This window comes from Juglans microcarpa x Juglans regia, chromosome 2D (genome assembly GCF_004785595.1).
Source record: "Juglans microcarpa x Juglans regia isolate MS1-56 chromosome 2D, Jm3101_v1.0, whole genome shotgun sequence".
NCBI classification, from domain to species: Eukaryota; Viridiplantae; Streptophyta; class Magnoliopsida; order Fagales; family Juglandaceae; genus Juglans; species Juglans microcarpa x Juglans regia.
In genome coordinates, this window is record NC_054596.1 from 29,067,288 (window position 1) to 29,082,888 (window position 15,601).

The 15,601-nt window shown below is 34.1% G+C and overlaps 1 protein-coding gene across 1 annotated transcript; it reads right to left on the bottom strand.

Moving 5' to 3' along the window:
* Positions 1-3,431: 3,431 nt before the first annotated feature.
* Positions 3,432-10,924, bottom strand: LOC121250470 (multiprotein-bridging factor 1b). The gene is made up of 4 exons (XM_041149600.1): positions 10,672-10,924; positions 9,796-9,879; positions 3,844-3,926; positions 3,432-3,763 (listed from the first exon to the last, which is right to left on the bottom strand). The coding sequence occupies exons 1-4, from the start codon at positions 10,811-10,813 to the stop codon at positions 3,644-3,646; spliced, it is 429 nt and encodes a 142-aa protein (XP_041005534.1). The 5' UTR covers positions 10,814-10,924; the 3' UTR covers positions 3,432-3,643.
* Positions 10,925-15,601: the final 4,677 nt, after the last annotated feature.

Sequence of the window (15,601 nt, forward strand, 5' to 3'; positions counted from 1 at the left end):
GGCTCCGCGAGAGGGCTGCGGCTGCGCGAGGGAGGGGCTCCGCGAGAGGGCTGCGCGGCAAGGCTAGACTCGAGAGATTGCTGTGCCGGTGCGAGAGAGTGCTGCGTGAGAGAGTTGTGTTAGTCTACGACTACAAGAGAGGGCTGCTGCTGCGCGAGAGGGAAGGGAGGGCTGCGGGACTGTGCTGCGGCGCTGCGCAAGAGAGGGACAGAGTCTCATCAGCGATTCAGCCGAAATGCATTAGCTATGCCTATTTAGCCCTAATTCACCGAATCACATGAAGATGAAATTGAAAAGGGGGACTGGAAGTATAAGTATAAATCTAAACGGCGCCGTATTATACATATTAGTAGTATAAAATCTATTTTATCTATTATATATATATATATTAAGATTCATAAAAAAAATATATGATATATATATTATTATATATGAATATTAAAAAAAAGGTACCGTATAAGAAATATTAGTAATTTAGTAATACACTAATATACTTGATATATTATATATATATATATGTATATAGATTAAATCTCTAACCTCTTAATTCTTATACTTGATATATATATTAATATATATAAATATTAGTAAGACACTAATAGTATTAGTATTAGTATTAATATTAGTTATACTAGTAGTGATATTAGTTATACTAATAGTTATATTAGTATTAGTTATTATTAATACTATATATTATACTAATAGTGATATTAATACTATATAATAGTATTAGTATTAATATTATACTAACTATATCACTAATAGTAATTAGTATTAGTATACTAATACTAGTATATTGCTATAGTTAATAGCACCCTATAGTAATATAACTATATTAGTATTACTTATAGTGATTTAAATTTTAGTATAACTATATTAGTATAAGTTATAATAATTTAGTATAGTTATAATACTATAAGTTATAACTATAGTCTATATTAGTATTAGTATTAGTTATGATGATTAGCATAATTATATATTAGTGTTTGCTATAGTGATTTTAATTTAGTATAACTATATAATAGTATTAGTATAAATGTTATACTGACTATATCACTGATTGTATTAGTACACTAATATCTAATACTAGTATATCACTACAGTTAATAGTATCATATAGTAATACTGTAATATAATATTAGTAATTAATACTATAGTGATTTATATAGTAATTTATATATAGGCTTAAAGTGGTTTACTAATTTATATATAGTAATTAATACTATTAGTAATTTATATGAATAATACTTTAGTTATTATACATTAATATTATATGTTATTATAAATTTATAGATTAGTGTTTATACATTAGTATTACAATATTACATGTCGATGTTATTATGCATCTTAGATTCTTAGTGTTTATGGTATATTATATATACATTAGTATTATATGCTATTATATTTATACATTAGTAATTTAGTGTTGCATGGTAGTATTTAGTAATATTGTAAATTTGTAATAGTATGATATTTACATCTAGTTATATACTAAACTATTATTAGTCAATTTAGTCCATATATTATAGTATAAATATATTATTTAACTAGAATATTATTGAGTTTAATTAACTATATAAGATATAGTTGTATAAAATTTAAATAATTAATATATAGAAAAACACATCTTCTTATAAAATATATATAAAATCGGAGGCGGAGTCGGAGTCGGAGTCGGAGTCGGAGTCGGAGTCGGAGGCGGAGGGTCGGAGTCGGATAGGAGCGGAGCCAGAGTCGGTTCATCCGAAAATCCGACTCCGACTCCAACTCCGACTTCTAGGAGGAAAAAACCTCCGACTCCGACTCCGACTTGTCGGAGCCGGAGCGGAGCCAGAGTCGGAGTCGGATTTTCGGATTTTTGCTCAGCCCTACTTGGTGAAGACCCTGAGTCTTCTGCTTCCTTGAAGTCTTCGAGTAGAAAAAGAAAGAAAAGAGAAACACTTTATAATCGCAAAAGTGAGATATCAACTATTGTCCAATGACTGTTATATGATATAACTGCCAGTTATAATCCCAATAGATCTTGATGTTTCCTTTGACCACTGTCTTGCCTGAATGAGAGACTTTTAATCTCAATCATCATTTTGTCTTTTAGACTTAAAGAATGGTAGACACCGAGTGACTGATGAGACAAGGCGCACATGTCTCTGCAACTTGCCTTGGGACCAAACTCGTAGTCATTCTCCTTATGAGAGTCTCTCATATGGTATTAGGCCATACTTCTAAGGTCAAATGATATGGCTTGCAAGTCCGTATTCCTTCTTCCCATGTATACTCCTGTTGTGAGGTCCCTAATGGACCATTGGCCTTGGGTATGACACATGCTACCCTTTGAACTCCTTCGTGTTATCTCAGAGTGCTCTCAGCTTTGCACTGGACTTGTCCTCACCCATTTCTCGCCTTTCATACTGTCAGAACATCCTTTACTCACCATGTGTTGTCTTGCATCTACTAGGCTCACTCAGCTACCTCTTTCAATCGGCGTTTTGCTCATGTGAGGTGATCCTTTCTCTCGTTTTGGCAGTCCTCAAATATATTAATGAAATATATGCATGGTGTTCATTTATTGTAAGTGGTTTCTTTAAGTTTCCTTGAAACTGTAGTTTGTTTGCTGAAGGAAAAAAAAGGATAGCAGAACACTACTCATATTGACGTTTTGTTTTGTAGTTGGAGGTGCTAAAAGGTAAAATTAAGGTCTGCAAATCATAAGAGAGGTTAAACCGGTTTTATATTTAATTTAGTTCTTTTTTAGATTTTATAATTTTATTTTTTGAAAGATTTTTTCCCATTTCATTAGTTTTTTATTATTTATGTTAACGTGGCATGATGATTGTGATTTTTAATTTTTTTTATAACATAACTGTATATAAATAAGATGGATCTTGCTAGCGGGCCGCCTAACGTTAAATGCTGGGCATATCTCTAACACAAAATTATTTGTTTTTATTTTTTATTTTTTATTTTTTTAAATAATTTTTTAACATCCTTGATCATTAAAAAAAACACAATTTCACTATTAGTGAATTCCTTAATCATTAATTAAAAAATAAAATAAAATGCACAAACAGTAAAATTGAGGAGACAAAATCTTGAATTGATTTAACATTTTTCTAGTAAGATTCCTGCTCTCTTATAATTGGTTGTGGGGTGACAATTATGCGTCACATCATTTTCCGCCACTACTATACTAACGGAATTGTGATGGAATAAATAATTTGAAATATCACCCTAGTCCAAGGACCAATTCTCAACTTTTTAAACAAGTACCAATATGTAAAAAGTTCAAGCCCTTAGACTTAAAACAGTAATTTACATTATCTTAATTAAAACAAAGAGAATGAAAGAACTAACTTGAAATTAACCGTAAGCTTGTTTATAGACATAATCGTCCCGTCCTTAAATTAGATTTTGGTCAAAATGGCTCGTACATGGATTGGAACACACACATCTTCATTAAACTCATCAGATCAGGTAAGTCGAACCAGTCGTTACAAACACGAGTCATCAATTCCAAAAGAGTAATCTTTTACTTTTTCGATAAGTAATTCCAGAGAGTAGTCTTACATACGGACACAAAGAAAGACACACAAAAGTAGTTCCAGTGCAACATCATTTGAGAATAGAGGGGCCAACAAGATTCCTTTTATTTCTTTCCACGTAGTTTAGCTCCTAGAGCCCTCTCCAGCTTGGTAATGATCTGTTGATTAGGAATAGCTTTACCAGATTCATACTCCTGGATGACTTGAGGCTTCTCATTAATCATCTACAAACACGAGATGATTTTCATTTAACAGGTCGAAATATGAGAGAGAGAGAGAGGGAGAGAGAGAGAGAGAGAGTTACTTGAGCAAGCTGAGACTGTGTAAGCTTCTTTTCCATTCGGGCTTGCATAATAGCTTTCTTCAGTTCAGTTGGTACCCGGTCATCTACACTCATTTCAGATGAGATATAAACATTAGATCCTATAAATATATAGATGAGCAGACTCTCCTGAAAATGGAAAAAATAATTCTGTGCAGATTCAATCCCATGCATTTACTTGGAAAAAACAAAACACCACAACAGGTCAAGCAGAATGCAAGGGTCCGTTAGGGAGAGAGAGGGAGCCAGCGAGATGCATGGGAGTTGCAACTATAAGAACTAGACAGATTATAGCCTGCACAAAACCCCCACCACGTCTTCCGTGAAACCAGACAACAATCATTCAATCTAATTCCAGGCAACCCAGTTATTCAGATTTTTTTCCCTTCTTATTATGATTTTAGTATATATTTATTTCGGTTTAGTAGATGTAAGCCGGAGTTTAAGTTCCAATTAGAATTAAAATTACTAGTTGTCTATACATATGAATGTTTTTTTATTAAGTAAAGATTATATTAATAAGAATGGACCTAGCCCAAGTGCACAATGAGTATACAAAAAGTAACACCTAATTAAAAGGAAGAAATAGATACAATAAAATATGAAAATCTAGGCCACTAAAATCAACAACTTTAGCCCATAGGAATAAAGTATTAACAAAGAACAATCTAATCTCCTCCAGTGAATGCTCTCTCTTCAAAATTCCGATCAATTCGCTCCTTCCATATGCACCATAAAATACAAATAGAAACCATCTTCCAAATAGTTGTGATTTGTGGAATACTGCCAGATTCGTCTAGTTGGCTAGAAGCTCGACCATAGTAGTAGGCATAACCCAGGCTAGCTCCAATATCCTGAAGACATCATCCCATAACGACCTAGCAACCTCACAATGTAGTAGTAGATGATCCACAGTCTCACCATTCTTTCTGCACATACAACACTAGTCTCCAATAATCACCTGCGTTTCTATAGGTTGTCCATAGTCAGATCTTTTCCAAAGAAGTTGTCCAAGCAAAAAATACCACCTTTAGAAATGCCTTATTTCTCCAAACGCTTTTCCAAGGAAAATGATTGGTCTGCAGGTTTGTAAGGGTCATATGGTAGGAACAATCAGAAAATGTACCTTTTCAAGTGGGTACCCACCAAATCTTATCAATTCCTTGGGTCCTCAACCTCATGGCATACAAGAGCCTGAAAAACAGAAGAGTACTGCTGCATCCACAAAACAATTACACAAAATAATCCTACAAACTAATGTGGCTTCATTTAATCTGTTAGATCTAGTTTTTAATAAAAGTAACTTTACAATCTGACGAACCACATCAAGCCACATCAATTTGTGAGATTGCTTTTGTGTAATCCCTTTGTGGCTAGAATATTTCCCAAAACGGAAAAGTTGCCAACTTCCCAATCATAGGCCACCTGGATAAAGTTCACATTCCATTGTATTGAGCCACCCCACATCTCCATGAGGTCCACCATTGATACCTCCTATTCATGCAATCCTAAAAATTGTAGAGAATGTGTCCTTAAAGACTATCTCTACACCAAATATCATGCCAAAATTTGATTCTAGATCCATCTCCCATTATGATTCTCGTATTCGAGAAAGAATCCCCAACCTCTTTTGATATGCTTCCAGACTCCAACCCACAAACCCCTTGTACCTCCATAGTGCTCCACCCCCCCCCCCCCCCTCTTCTCTCTCTCTCTCTCTCTCTCTTCTCCCACATACCACCATATTTGGAATGAATTACGAACTTCCACAAAGCCTCCCTCTCATAGTTATACTGCCATCATTTCCCAAGAAGAGTCCGATTGAATACCATCAAATTTCTAATCCCCAACCCACAAGCAAAGATTGGAGAACATACCCTATTCCACTTGATTAGGTGAAACTTGAACTCATCACCTGGCTAGCTCCAAGGGAAGTCACGTTGAAGCTTCTCAATCCGGTTCACCACAATGATCTTAATTAATGTGGTCCTACTGCCTTTCGACAAATAAAATCTCTTCCAACCTACCAACTGCATTCAATCTTCTCTATTATTTCATCCCATGTGGATTTAACCCTGAAAGAGGCACCAATGGAAGGCCAAGGTATTTCATGGGAAAGGAGACCTTGCATCCCAAAGTATTTGCCTACATCCAGAGATTGTGAACATTTTTAACCGGAACCAACTCCAACTTGGATAAATTCACTTTCAAACCAGACACAACTTCGAAGCATGGTAGGAGTGCCATCAATAAGCAAATCTAACTTTGCTCTACCTCACAAAAAATCAAGTATCATTTGCAAACAACAAATGAGAAATGTTAAGAATGCCCCGATTGGTGTCACCAACTGGAAACCCAGCCATAAAGCCACCTTAGCCATAGCAGACATCATTATGCCAAGTGCCTCCATAACAATGACAAAAAGAAGGGGGGCAAATGATCCTCCTACTTTAGACCACGAGAGTTGTTAAAGAAACCAACTAGAGTGTCACTCACCAAAACTGAGAACCCCATCGTGTAGATGCAATACCTGATCCATGAGCACCATCGTTCCCCAATTCCGTACCTTCCAAGCAAGTATAGAGGAAGTCCCAGTAAATATGATCATAAGCCTTCTCCATATCCAGATTGCATAATATGCCCGGATCACCAGATTTTAATCTAATATCCAAATATTCATTCGCAATTGGTACTACATCCAATATTTCTCTTCCCCTTGCAAATGTGTTTTGGGGTCTCGATATAATCCTCCCCAAGACCTCCCCCAGTCGGTTTGCTAGAACCTATACACCCCATTCACAAGACTAATAGGCAATAAATCCTTGATATTCAAGGTCCCAACCTTCTTGGGAATAAGCACAATACATGTGGCATGCTCTTCTCAAACTCGTCAAACAAGAAAAATTCCTAGAAGACCTTCCTTCACCACATCTAGCAAGATTGGAAGAAACCTATCGAAAACCATATGGACCAAGTGCTTTGTCTTTTACTATCCTCCTCCCTATATGAATTGGCCACTTTATGGAAAACCATCGTACTTCAATCCCCTCTTTTAACCATAGCACCAGAGATTTTTAACGCCATGACCCCCTCTTAAGTTCCAAAACTAGCAGTGTCTTCCAAGAGTTTACATATGAATGTAATACTTTCGCTTCCATGATGGAAACGTTTTTTGGAAGATTGTGCAGAAATTCTTGAAGTTCGTGTGGTTTACTTCTCTAAGATTTCATGTTTAAAAAAACCTTAGGTGTAATGTTTGCACTTCACAACCCCAAAACCAGATCTGATTTTCTTCCTTTTCTCACACATTTCGAGCTCCAGCATATCCATCTTGCTAGTCCACAACTAAATCTTAAGAAACATAATCTACTTTTCCACCACAAAATCCTAACCCAAACAAAACCCTAATTTTACTGAAATAACTGTTTCAAAAGAAAAATCCTGCAACTGTGCTTCTTATTTCCAGCGCATTGAAACCCCCTCAAAACCCAATCATTCCCATTCTGATTTCAGCCATAAAACCTCTGCTTCCTGTTCACACCTTTCGAACTTGAGAACCACAAATCCTTTTCCTTTAGGGGTCTGCTTGTTTCACTGTAAAATGGTTTTTGGAAATAATTTTCACAGTTTTAAGGTGTTTAGATGCACATGGAAAAGTAAGTCAAACGGAAAACTCAAGCTTCTTTTATGGAAATTGGTTTCAGCTCAAAAAACCAGGAAATCGATTTCCAATCTTGCTCAATAGCTCTCGAATATCAAATAACACTATGCTATTCCTCTCCTCAATTTCCTATCTCTCATATTTCTTACCTCCCCTCCCCCCATTTCCTTTTTTGTAATTTTTAAATGTTTTTAATTACAAGACATTTTTATTTTTCAAAGTTACAAAATTTTTTTGACATCATTTTTTTTTCTTTTTTTTTTTAATTTGATTTTTGTATTTAACATTTTTAAGTTTTAAATTTTATTTTATACTTTTAGGGCCAGTTTGGATACATAGAATATATCAGTATATCTGTGAATAGTACTAAAATGGTTTGGGTTAAGATGTTTTATTGGGTTTTGGGAAAGGAGATAGAAAAAGTTGAATAAAAATATTAGAAAGTTAAAAAAAAAATTGAATATAATTTTTGTTTTGAAACTTGAAAAAGTAGTCTTGTTTTTTGTATTTTGTTTAGAAGTTTGGGAAAGTTGCAATGATTAGATGAAAAAGTTATATTTGATAGTGGAAAGTATCATGTTTGAGTGATGTTTGTGAACAAAATATCTAAGAATACTTGAGAACAGTTGTGTTGCCAAACAAACCCTTAAGATTTTTTAATTTTATTATGACATGGGACAGGGACATGTCTAATGATTTGCCACATCAACATAGTTGGTAGTTTAATTTATAATAGAATGACTAACTAGATCAATTTTAAAAGCGCATGGGGGGGGCATATGGTGTGGGTCTTTGGAAGTTCATTAGAAAGGGTTGGGAGAGTTTTGTAATCCATGTTAGTTATGCTGTTGGAGAGGGATCTGGGATCCGTTTTTGGTTTGATATTTGATGTGGTGATCGAGACCTCAATAGGGTGTTTCTGGCCATTTTTCGCCTGATTTCTGATCGGTATGTGTCTGTATCAGATTTGCTAGTTCGTTCTAATGGCTCTTTTCAGTGGGATGTTTGTTTTGCTAGAGCTGTTCAAGGATTGGAAAACTGATGAAGTTTCAGCTTTTTTCATCTTTTTATACTCTTTGAGGCTTGGTAGTAATGATGGGGATAGGATGTTGTGGAAGTCCAAGGGGAGTAAAAAGTTTACAGTTCGATCGTATTATTATTTTTATATGATGGGGAAACCACCCCACGGCAGTGCCCTTAGGAGCTCAATCATATTATAAGCTGTTGACATTTCAGAATAGTCCTTTTTCCTTGGAAGTGTATTTGCAGGTCTCACGTGCCTTCCAAAGTTGCTTTTTTCATATGGCTTGCCTCTCTTGGGAAGATTTTGAAGACAAACAATTTGAGGAAGTGTGGTCTTTTTGTTATGGATTGGTGTTTCATGTGTAAGAAACATGGGGATCTATAAATCATTTACTTTTGCATTGTGAGGTGGTAAGGGGATTGTGGGATGGAATCTTTTGTAGAACCGGTTTAGCTTGGGTGATGCCTTTGAGAGCGGTTGATCTTCATGCATGTTGGAACAGGCTTCATGGTTGCTCTCAAGTGGATGTATTTTGGAAGATGGTTTCATTGCGTCTTATGTGATGTATTTGGATGGAAAGGAATGAGCAGTGTTTCAATGATAAGGAGCATACTTTGGTGGAACTTCGGAACTTTCTAGTGTACTCTTTATTGCTTTGCACGGTAGGTAAAAGAGTTTGATATGATGGCAATAAGAAGATTCTGACCACAACCCAAATCTAAGTAGAAACAAGACTTAACAGGCAAAAAAAAAAAAAATATAAAAATCCTCTATATGTATGATAGGAAAATGAAGCTAAGCAATCCACAAACTCATATTAAAACTTAAAACACAAAGATTTCCCAGGAAATAATTCACAACTTGAAAGATATAATATTTTTTAGGAAAAAAATTTAAGATTTCATGCCTATCATATCAACTAATTAAGGCCTCGTTTGAATTCAAAACCCACCTCAACTCATCTCATCTCATCATTACAACTTTTTCAAATTCTCACACAAAATATAATAAACAATTCAACTTTTTCAAATCCCAAAACAACTTTTTCAAATTTCTACACAAAATATAATCAACAATTCAACTTTTATTTTACTATTCACAAACCATTTCAACTTATCTCTGAATTCAAATCACTTCTAAGATTCAATGTCTACAGTAGAGCTAAAGGGAGATTCATCAGTAATTGCATGAATAATATGAAGTATGAAGAGACTCAGAAAAGTAGCTGTTGTAGGAAAAATCTACTTACGAGCAAGGTTCTCAGTTTCCTCATCCAGCTTCCTTGTGTTTAGAGAAGTGCTGCTAGAGGCAGCTTTATTTGTTCCGGCAGTAGCTGGAAATATTAAAATAACTATTATAATGGAGCATTCAAAAATCTATCCACAATTTGCTCGAAACAAAAGATTAAATGAGCTTAGAGCACCAATTACCCATCACACCTTCATAAATACACCAACAGAGAACCGTACAGCTAAATAGAAGAAAGGAGGACGACAACAATAAACAATACAGAACTTAGTAGAGCAATAATATAATTTTACGAATTATTTAACACCATAATAAACCTATTGACATAAGACACAAGTTATACCACACAAATAGAGTAACGAAGAGATCATACGACAGATACCACTTCGGTGGATTGATTGTAACTCAGAGGAGAAGAGACATTTATCAAGCTGCAAGCGGGCACGCATGTACACAGATGCCAGTACCAGGAAACAAAAGCTCGTCATTAGACAGGAGAAAGAGCCTCACTTTATATTCATAAATCCCACAAAACTCGGATTATATTTGTTTCAAGCATGCATCATTTTATCATCTTAACGCTAAAATAAACTAAATATCAAAATAAGGGTGAAGAAAAAAATAAATTAACTAAAAAAAGCACATGCTGTAATAACAGATTTATGTCTTTAATGACGTTTAAAAAATCCCAATTTCATTAAAAAAAATGTAATCAATATGAATCAATATTATCAATACCCTAACTATCACAAAAAGGAACAAGTTTCTCTTCAGAAAAAAAAAAAAATGACATAAAAAGCCAAATTTCGACTTGTGGAAATTTCTTCTCATACAGAAAGATTGATTTGAGTGCAGGGATTATAAGGAAAATACGGACATTTCTTGATGGTTTCAATCTCGGCGCCGGTGCGGCGAGCGGCGTTGACAGCTTTCTCGTCCTTCTTGGCGGCGGCGTTGGGGGCCTTCTTGCGGATCACCACCGGCTCCCAGTCCTGCGAGATCGGTCCGATTCCTGCCATGCTCTTTGCGCTGCTGCTTTTGTGTCTCTTTCTCCCTTTAGTCTGTTGCTTAACTGCTTGCTCGTGCTCGCGCTGTGGTTTTCGGGGGTTTGCAACAAAGGATAAGAGTAGTGTAAAATAAATATATATATATATATATATATATATATATATATATATATATATATAGCGCCTTGGGGCGCACGTCTATTTCTACGAGTCGTAGCCCAACAATCGGATAGTCAGATTTTTTTTTTTTTTTTTTTTTTAATAAGATGGACAGATTTTCGGATTCGGTTAGGACGTAATATAGGGTATTAAGCCTCGATTAAGGAAAATTTTATATACTATATTACTATTTTATTTTATCTCATTAAATAAGATATGGTATATTTATCACTATTAACTGATCATTTATGCTATACTTCTTTATGATCTAATGGTGATGAATATATCACATACTATAGGGCTGGGCTCCGACTCCGACGGAGTCGGAATGCTCGTTTCCGACCTCCGACTCCGACAAGAGTCGGAGCCAAATTGGAGCTCCGACTCCGACTCCAATCGGAGGTCGGAGCTCCGACCTCCTATCGGAGCTCCGACCTCCTATCGGAGCTCCGACCTCCTATAGGAGCTCCGACATAAGATTGGAGCTCGACGTGCGCTCGACGTGGCGCTCGAGCGGAACTCTTTCAGAGAGGTTCGCTCGACTTCCGCTCGAGCGAACCTCTCTGGAAGAGGTTTGCTCAACTTCCGCTCGACATGGAAAAGGTTCGCTCGACTTCCGCTCGACATGTCAATCGAGCCAATGTTCAATACAACGTGTGCTCGACTTGCGCTCGACACCTCGCTCGAGCGCAAGTGTACAGTAAAAAAAATTTCGGAGTCGGAATCGGAGCTTCTTGGAGCTTCGACTCCGAATAGATATTCGGAGCTACTCCGAATTCCGATGACTCCGACGAAGTCGGAGTCGGAGTCGGAGCGGAAGTCGGACGGAGTCGAAATTTTCGGAATTTTGCACACCCCTAACATACTACTTAGTATGACCAAAATATGATGAAAGTGTGGTGTATAGCATTACTCCTCTTTTAATTAATGAAAAATTTATGAATAGTAGAAAGATAATTTATAAATAGTAGTGAGTCAAAAATAATTTGTAAATAATAGTGAAATAGTTTGAGTTAAGATATTTTGTGAAGTTTTAATAAATGAAAAAGAATTGAATAAAAATATTAAAAAATTAAAAAATTATTAGGATTTAACTTTTTAATATTATTTTTGTTTTAAGATTTGAAAAAGTTGAATTGTTTTTTGTGTTTTCTTTAAAAATTTGAAAATTTTATAATAATTAGATTATAATTAGATGAAAAGGTTGGAAATTTGAAAATTTGAAATTGAAGTATTTATGTTTAAATGATGTTTAAATGTTGAGATAAGATGAGATGGGTTGAGACCATCTATGAAACCAAACGGAGCCTAATCTACTTGTTAGCTAAAATTTGTCTAAGAGAAATACTATTATGCTATTTAATTTATATCACTCATTTTATCTTGGCATCACAGTATGGTGCTAAATAGTTATTAAAATAATTAAAAACATAAACATAAAAGGGTAGAGAGAATTTAGAGTTTTAGTCTTCATTTTGTGTTTTGAGACGTCATTTTGTTTTTTTTTTTATATACATTTTCTAATTTTATTTTTTTTAATAAGCAACATGACACCACATTATAGTACCACTTCAAGAGGCAAAGTGAGTGGTATAAATTATGGGATACAATGTCATTACTCTTTGTTTAATATTATATATTTTACTTTTTATCTAGCTCACTCATAACCTAATGTCACGTTAGATAATTTATCTAAACTTTAATAATAATAAAATATTAATAATTTTAGATTTTTTATTTAATTTATTTTTATTATATTTTACAATTCCACCAGACATATGTTAATTTTTAATCAAATAAAATTATTTTATGTTAAGTTTCATAATTTATAACGTGCACTTTTTCGAGGGTTTTATATTTAACAACATAATGATTATTTTGTTTATTCTAATTAAATTATTTTTTACTTCTATTTTCAATGATCATTTAACTATAATATCTAAAATTCGTTGATTACACTCATCTAAAACTTCATATAAATGTCTTAATATACCAATCGAATATCTACATTTTTATCCAACAATCTTCTTTTGCCAACATTTCTTATATCCAACAAGCATATTTATAATTCAATTTTCACTTCTTCTTATGCCAAACTTTCTTTTATCCAACTACTCATATTTTTTGTAATAGCTAACAGTCTTATTGAAATTTTATAAATAGATCAAGGGCTCTAAGTACTTCTCACTCATAAAACCAAGCCTTTTGAGATTTCTGATCTTTCTTTTTTTAATTCTTAAAATTACACCATTCTCAATTTTTTATGGATTTATCTTGGAGTACTGATCATATTTTATAAGAATATTATTTTAATAAGAAATTCAATATGATTGTAGCAATGGCAATAGAACAAGAACAAATGGCTACCAAGGGAGCGTCTAGTTCACGTCGTCATCCTACTCAACGCCATACGTTCATCTCACATGTTCCATTGGAAGGCCATCAATGTCTTTTCCATGACTACTATGATCAACCACCAATATATCCTCCCAATATTTTAGGAGAGGGTTCTGAATGAGTCATTATCTATTTTTATGCATCCATTATGCAGTAGAAGCTAATAATGATTATTCTGTCCAAAAAAGATATGCGAGTGAAAGACTTGGATTGTCTTCCCTTCAAATGATGATTGCAGCAACTAGGATGCTCACATATGGAGTAATGATTGATCTTATGGATGAATATTTAAGTATCAGAGAAAGCATCACACGATTGAGTATGAAAAAACTTGTTAAGGCAATCGTGACAATTTTTTTATAAATAATAGGTCTCCAAGCAGCAGTGTATACATCAAGATTACTAGATGTTGGATAACGACGTGGATTTCTAGGAATGTTTGAGAGCATTAATTGCACGCCCTAGAAATGGAAAAATTGTCTAAGTGCTTAGAAAGATATGTACTCTAGTCATGTAGATAAACCAACTATTATTTTAGAGGTCATTACGCCTTATGGTTTTTGGATATGGTATGTTTTTTTGGTTTACCTAGGTCTCATAACAATATCAACGTACTAGATCAATTTCATTTGTTTGCTACCCTAGCCCAAGGTTGTACTCCTCCATGCAACTACTCAATTAATGGTCAAGAGTATACAATGTAATATTATATTGTTGATGATATATATCCTTCTTGGGCAACATTAGTGAAAACTATCCTTGATCCATAAAGAAATAGGAGAAAACATTTTGCTGTCACTCAAGAGTCGACAAAGAAAGATATGGAACGTGCATTTGGTGGAATTCGAGCCAGATTTGCAATTTTGAGTGGACTTGCTTGATACTTTCACCGTAAAGTATTCAAGGACATTATGTATATATGCATTATCTTTCACAATATGTTGTTGAAGATAAGCATCACCTATACCTTGGTGTAGACCAATTCGTTTTTGAACAAATGAATTATAATCCCTATGAACCAGTTTCACTAGATCATATACCTGAATTAATGAAGTTTATTGAGCAAGATCATCATATTATAGATAGATGAGCTCATTCTCAACTCCAAGTTGACCTTATCAAGCATATATGGAGTTTACATGGCCAATCATAATTTTACTACAATGAAATTTTATTAAATGAGTTTTATTTGATCTATTATAGTTTTACTACAATCGGATTTTATCCAATTGAGTTTTATATGATAACTAATTAATGAAGTTTAATTACTTATTAAAAAAAGACTTTATGAGCAAAGAATATTGCAAAGTGAACATGAGGGATGAATAAAAAAAAAAAAAAAAGACCACACCGAAGTTGAGAAAATTAAACTACAAAGTCATTGTGGTCAATGAATATTGCCAAAGAATAAAAAAAATAAAAAAGACTTTGTGGGCAATGTTATTAAAACATAATAGGATATGTAAGAGTCTTGCAAAGTGAACGCATCAAACTAGGAGTTTCCATCTACTTCACAAAACATCTTCCAGGACTTTTTATCTACTTCACCAAATTCAACGTACCAAACTCTACAAAAATTACAGACAGTATTAACCAAACTTTGTTTCTAAAAAACCACAAAACTATATTAGGCAAACTCCACAAAAGTCACAAAACTGTATTCCCCCAACTGTATTTCTAGAAATTATAAAAACTACCAACTCTTACAAAAGCAAATTGGTTCATGAGGAGTTACAAAAACACAAATCTACTCCAAAATTTATAAAAGCAAATTATTCCAGAAATTACAAAAAATCAAACACGAATTACAATCCAAAATCTGTCACAATAGTTGTTGCCTGGCCATCAAACATTATCTAAGAACAAATGTATTTCCAACACATGTGTGACTACCGAGCCACTAAAGCAATCCAAAAAGTGTTACATAATAACATTAAAACCATAAAAACAATACAAAATGAGTTAACAATCATCTACATACCTCCAAAAGGCTAAGATAAAGATGGAGATAAAAGCCTCTTCCTTGAGGTCTCAAAAATTTCCTTTTGAAGATTTTCAAAATACTGTTGTTGCATTATATTAATGCCAGTAAAATTTAATTTCATAATTTTCATCTCGATCTTCTTCTTCTTAAGATGTAGTAATTCACATCTTTCGTTCTCTATCATGTTGACCGTTTGTTTTCTCTCCATCACTCATATGGTTTTGTTATTGTTCATGCTACTTAATGGATTATTAAATTCA

Coding starts and splice junctions, on each gene's coding strand:
- LOC121250470 (XM_041149600.1), bottom strand. CDS start 10,813: ATGGCAGGAATCGGACCGATCTCGCAGGACTGGGAGCCGGTGGTGATC. Junction 9,880..10,671: donor GATTGAAACCATCAAGAAAT/GTCCGTATTTTC, acceptor TAATATTTCCAG/CTACTGCCGGAACAAATAAA. Junction 3,927..9,795: donor GGAAACTGAGAACCTTGCTC/GTAAGTAGATTT, acceptor AAATGAGTGTAG/ATGACCGGGTACCAACTGAA.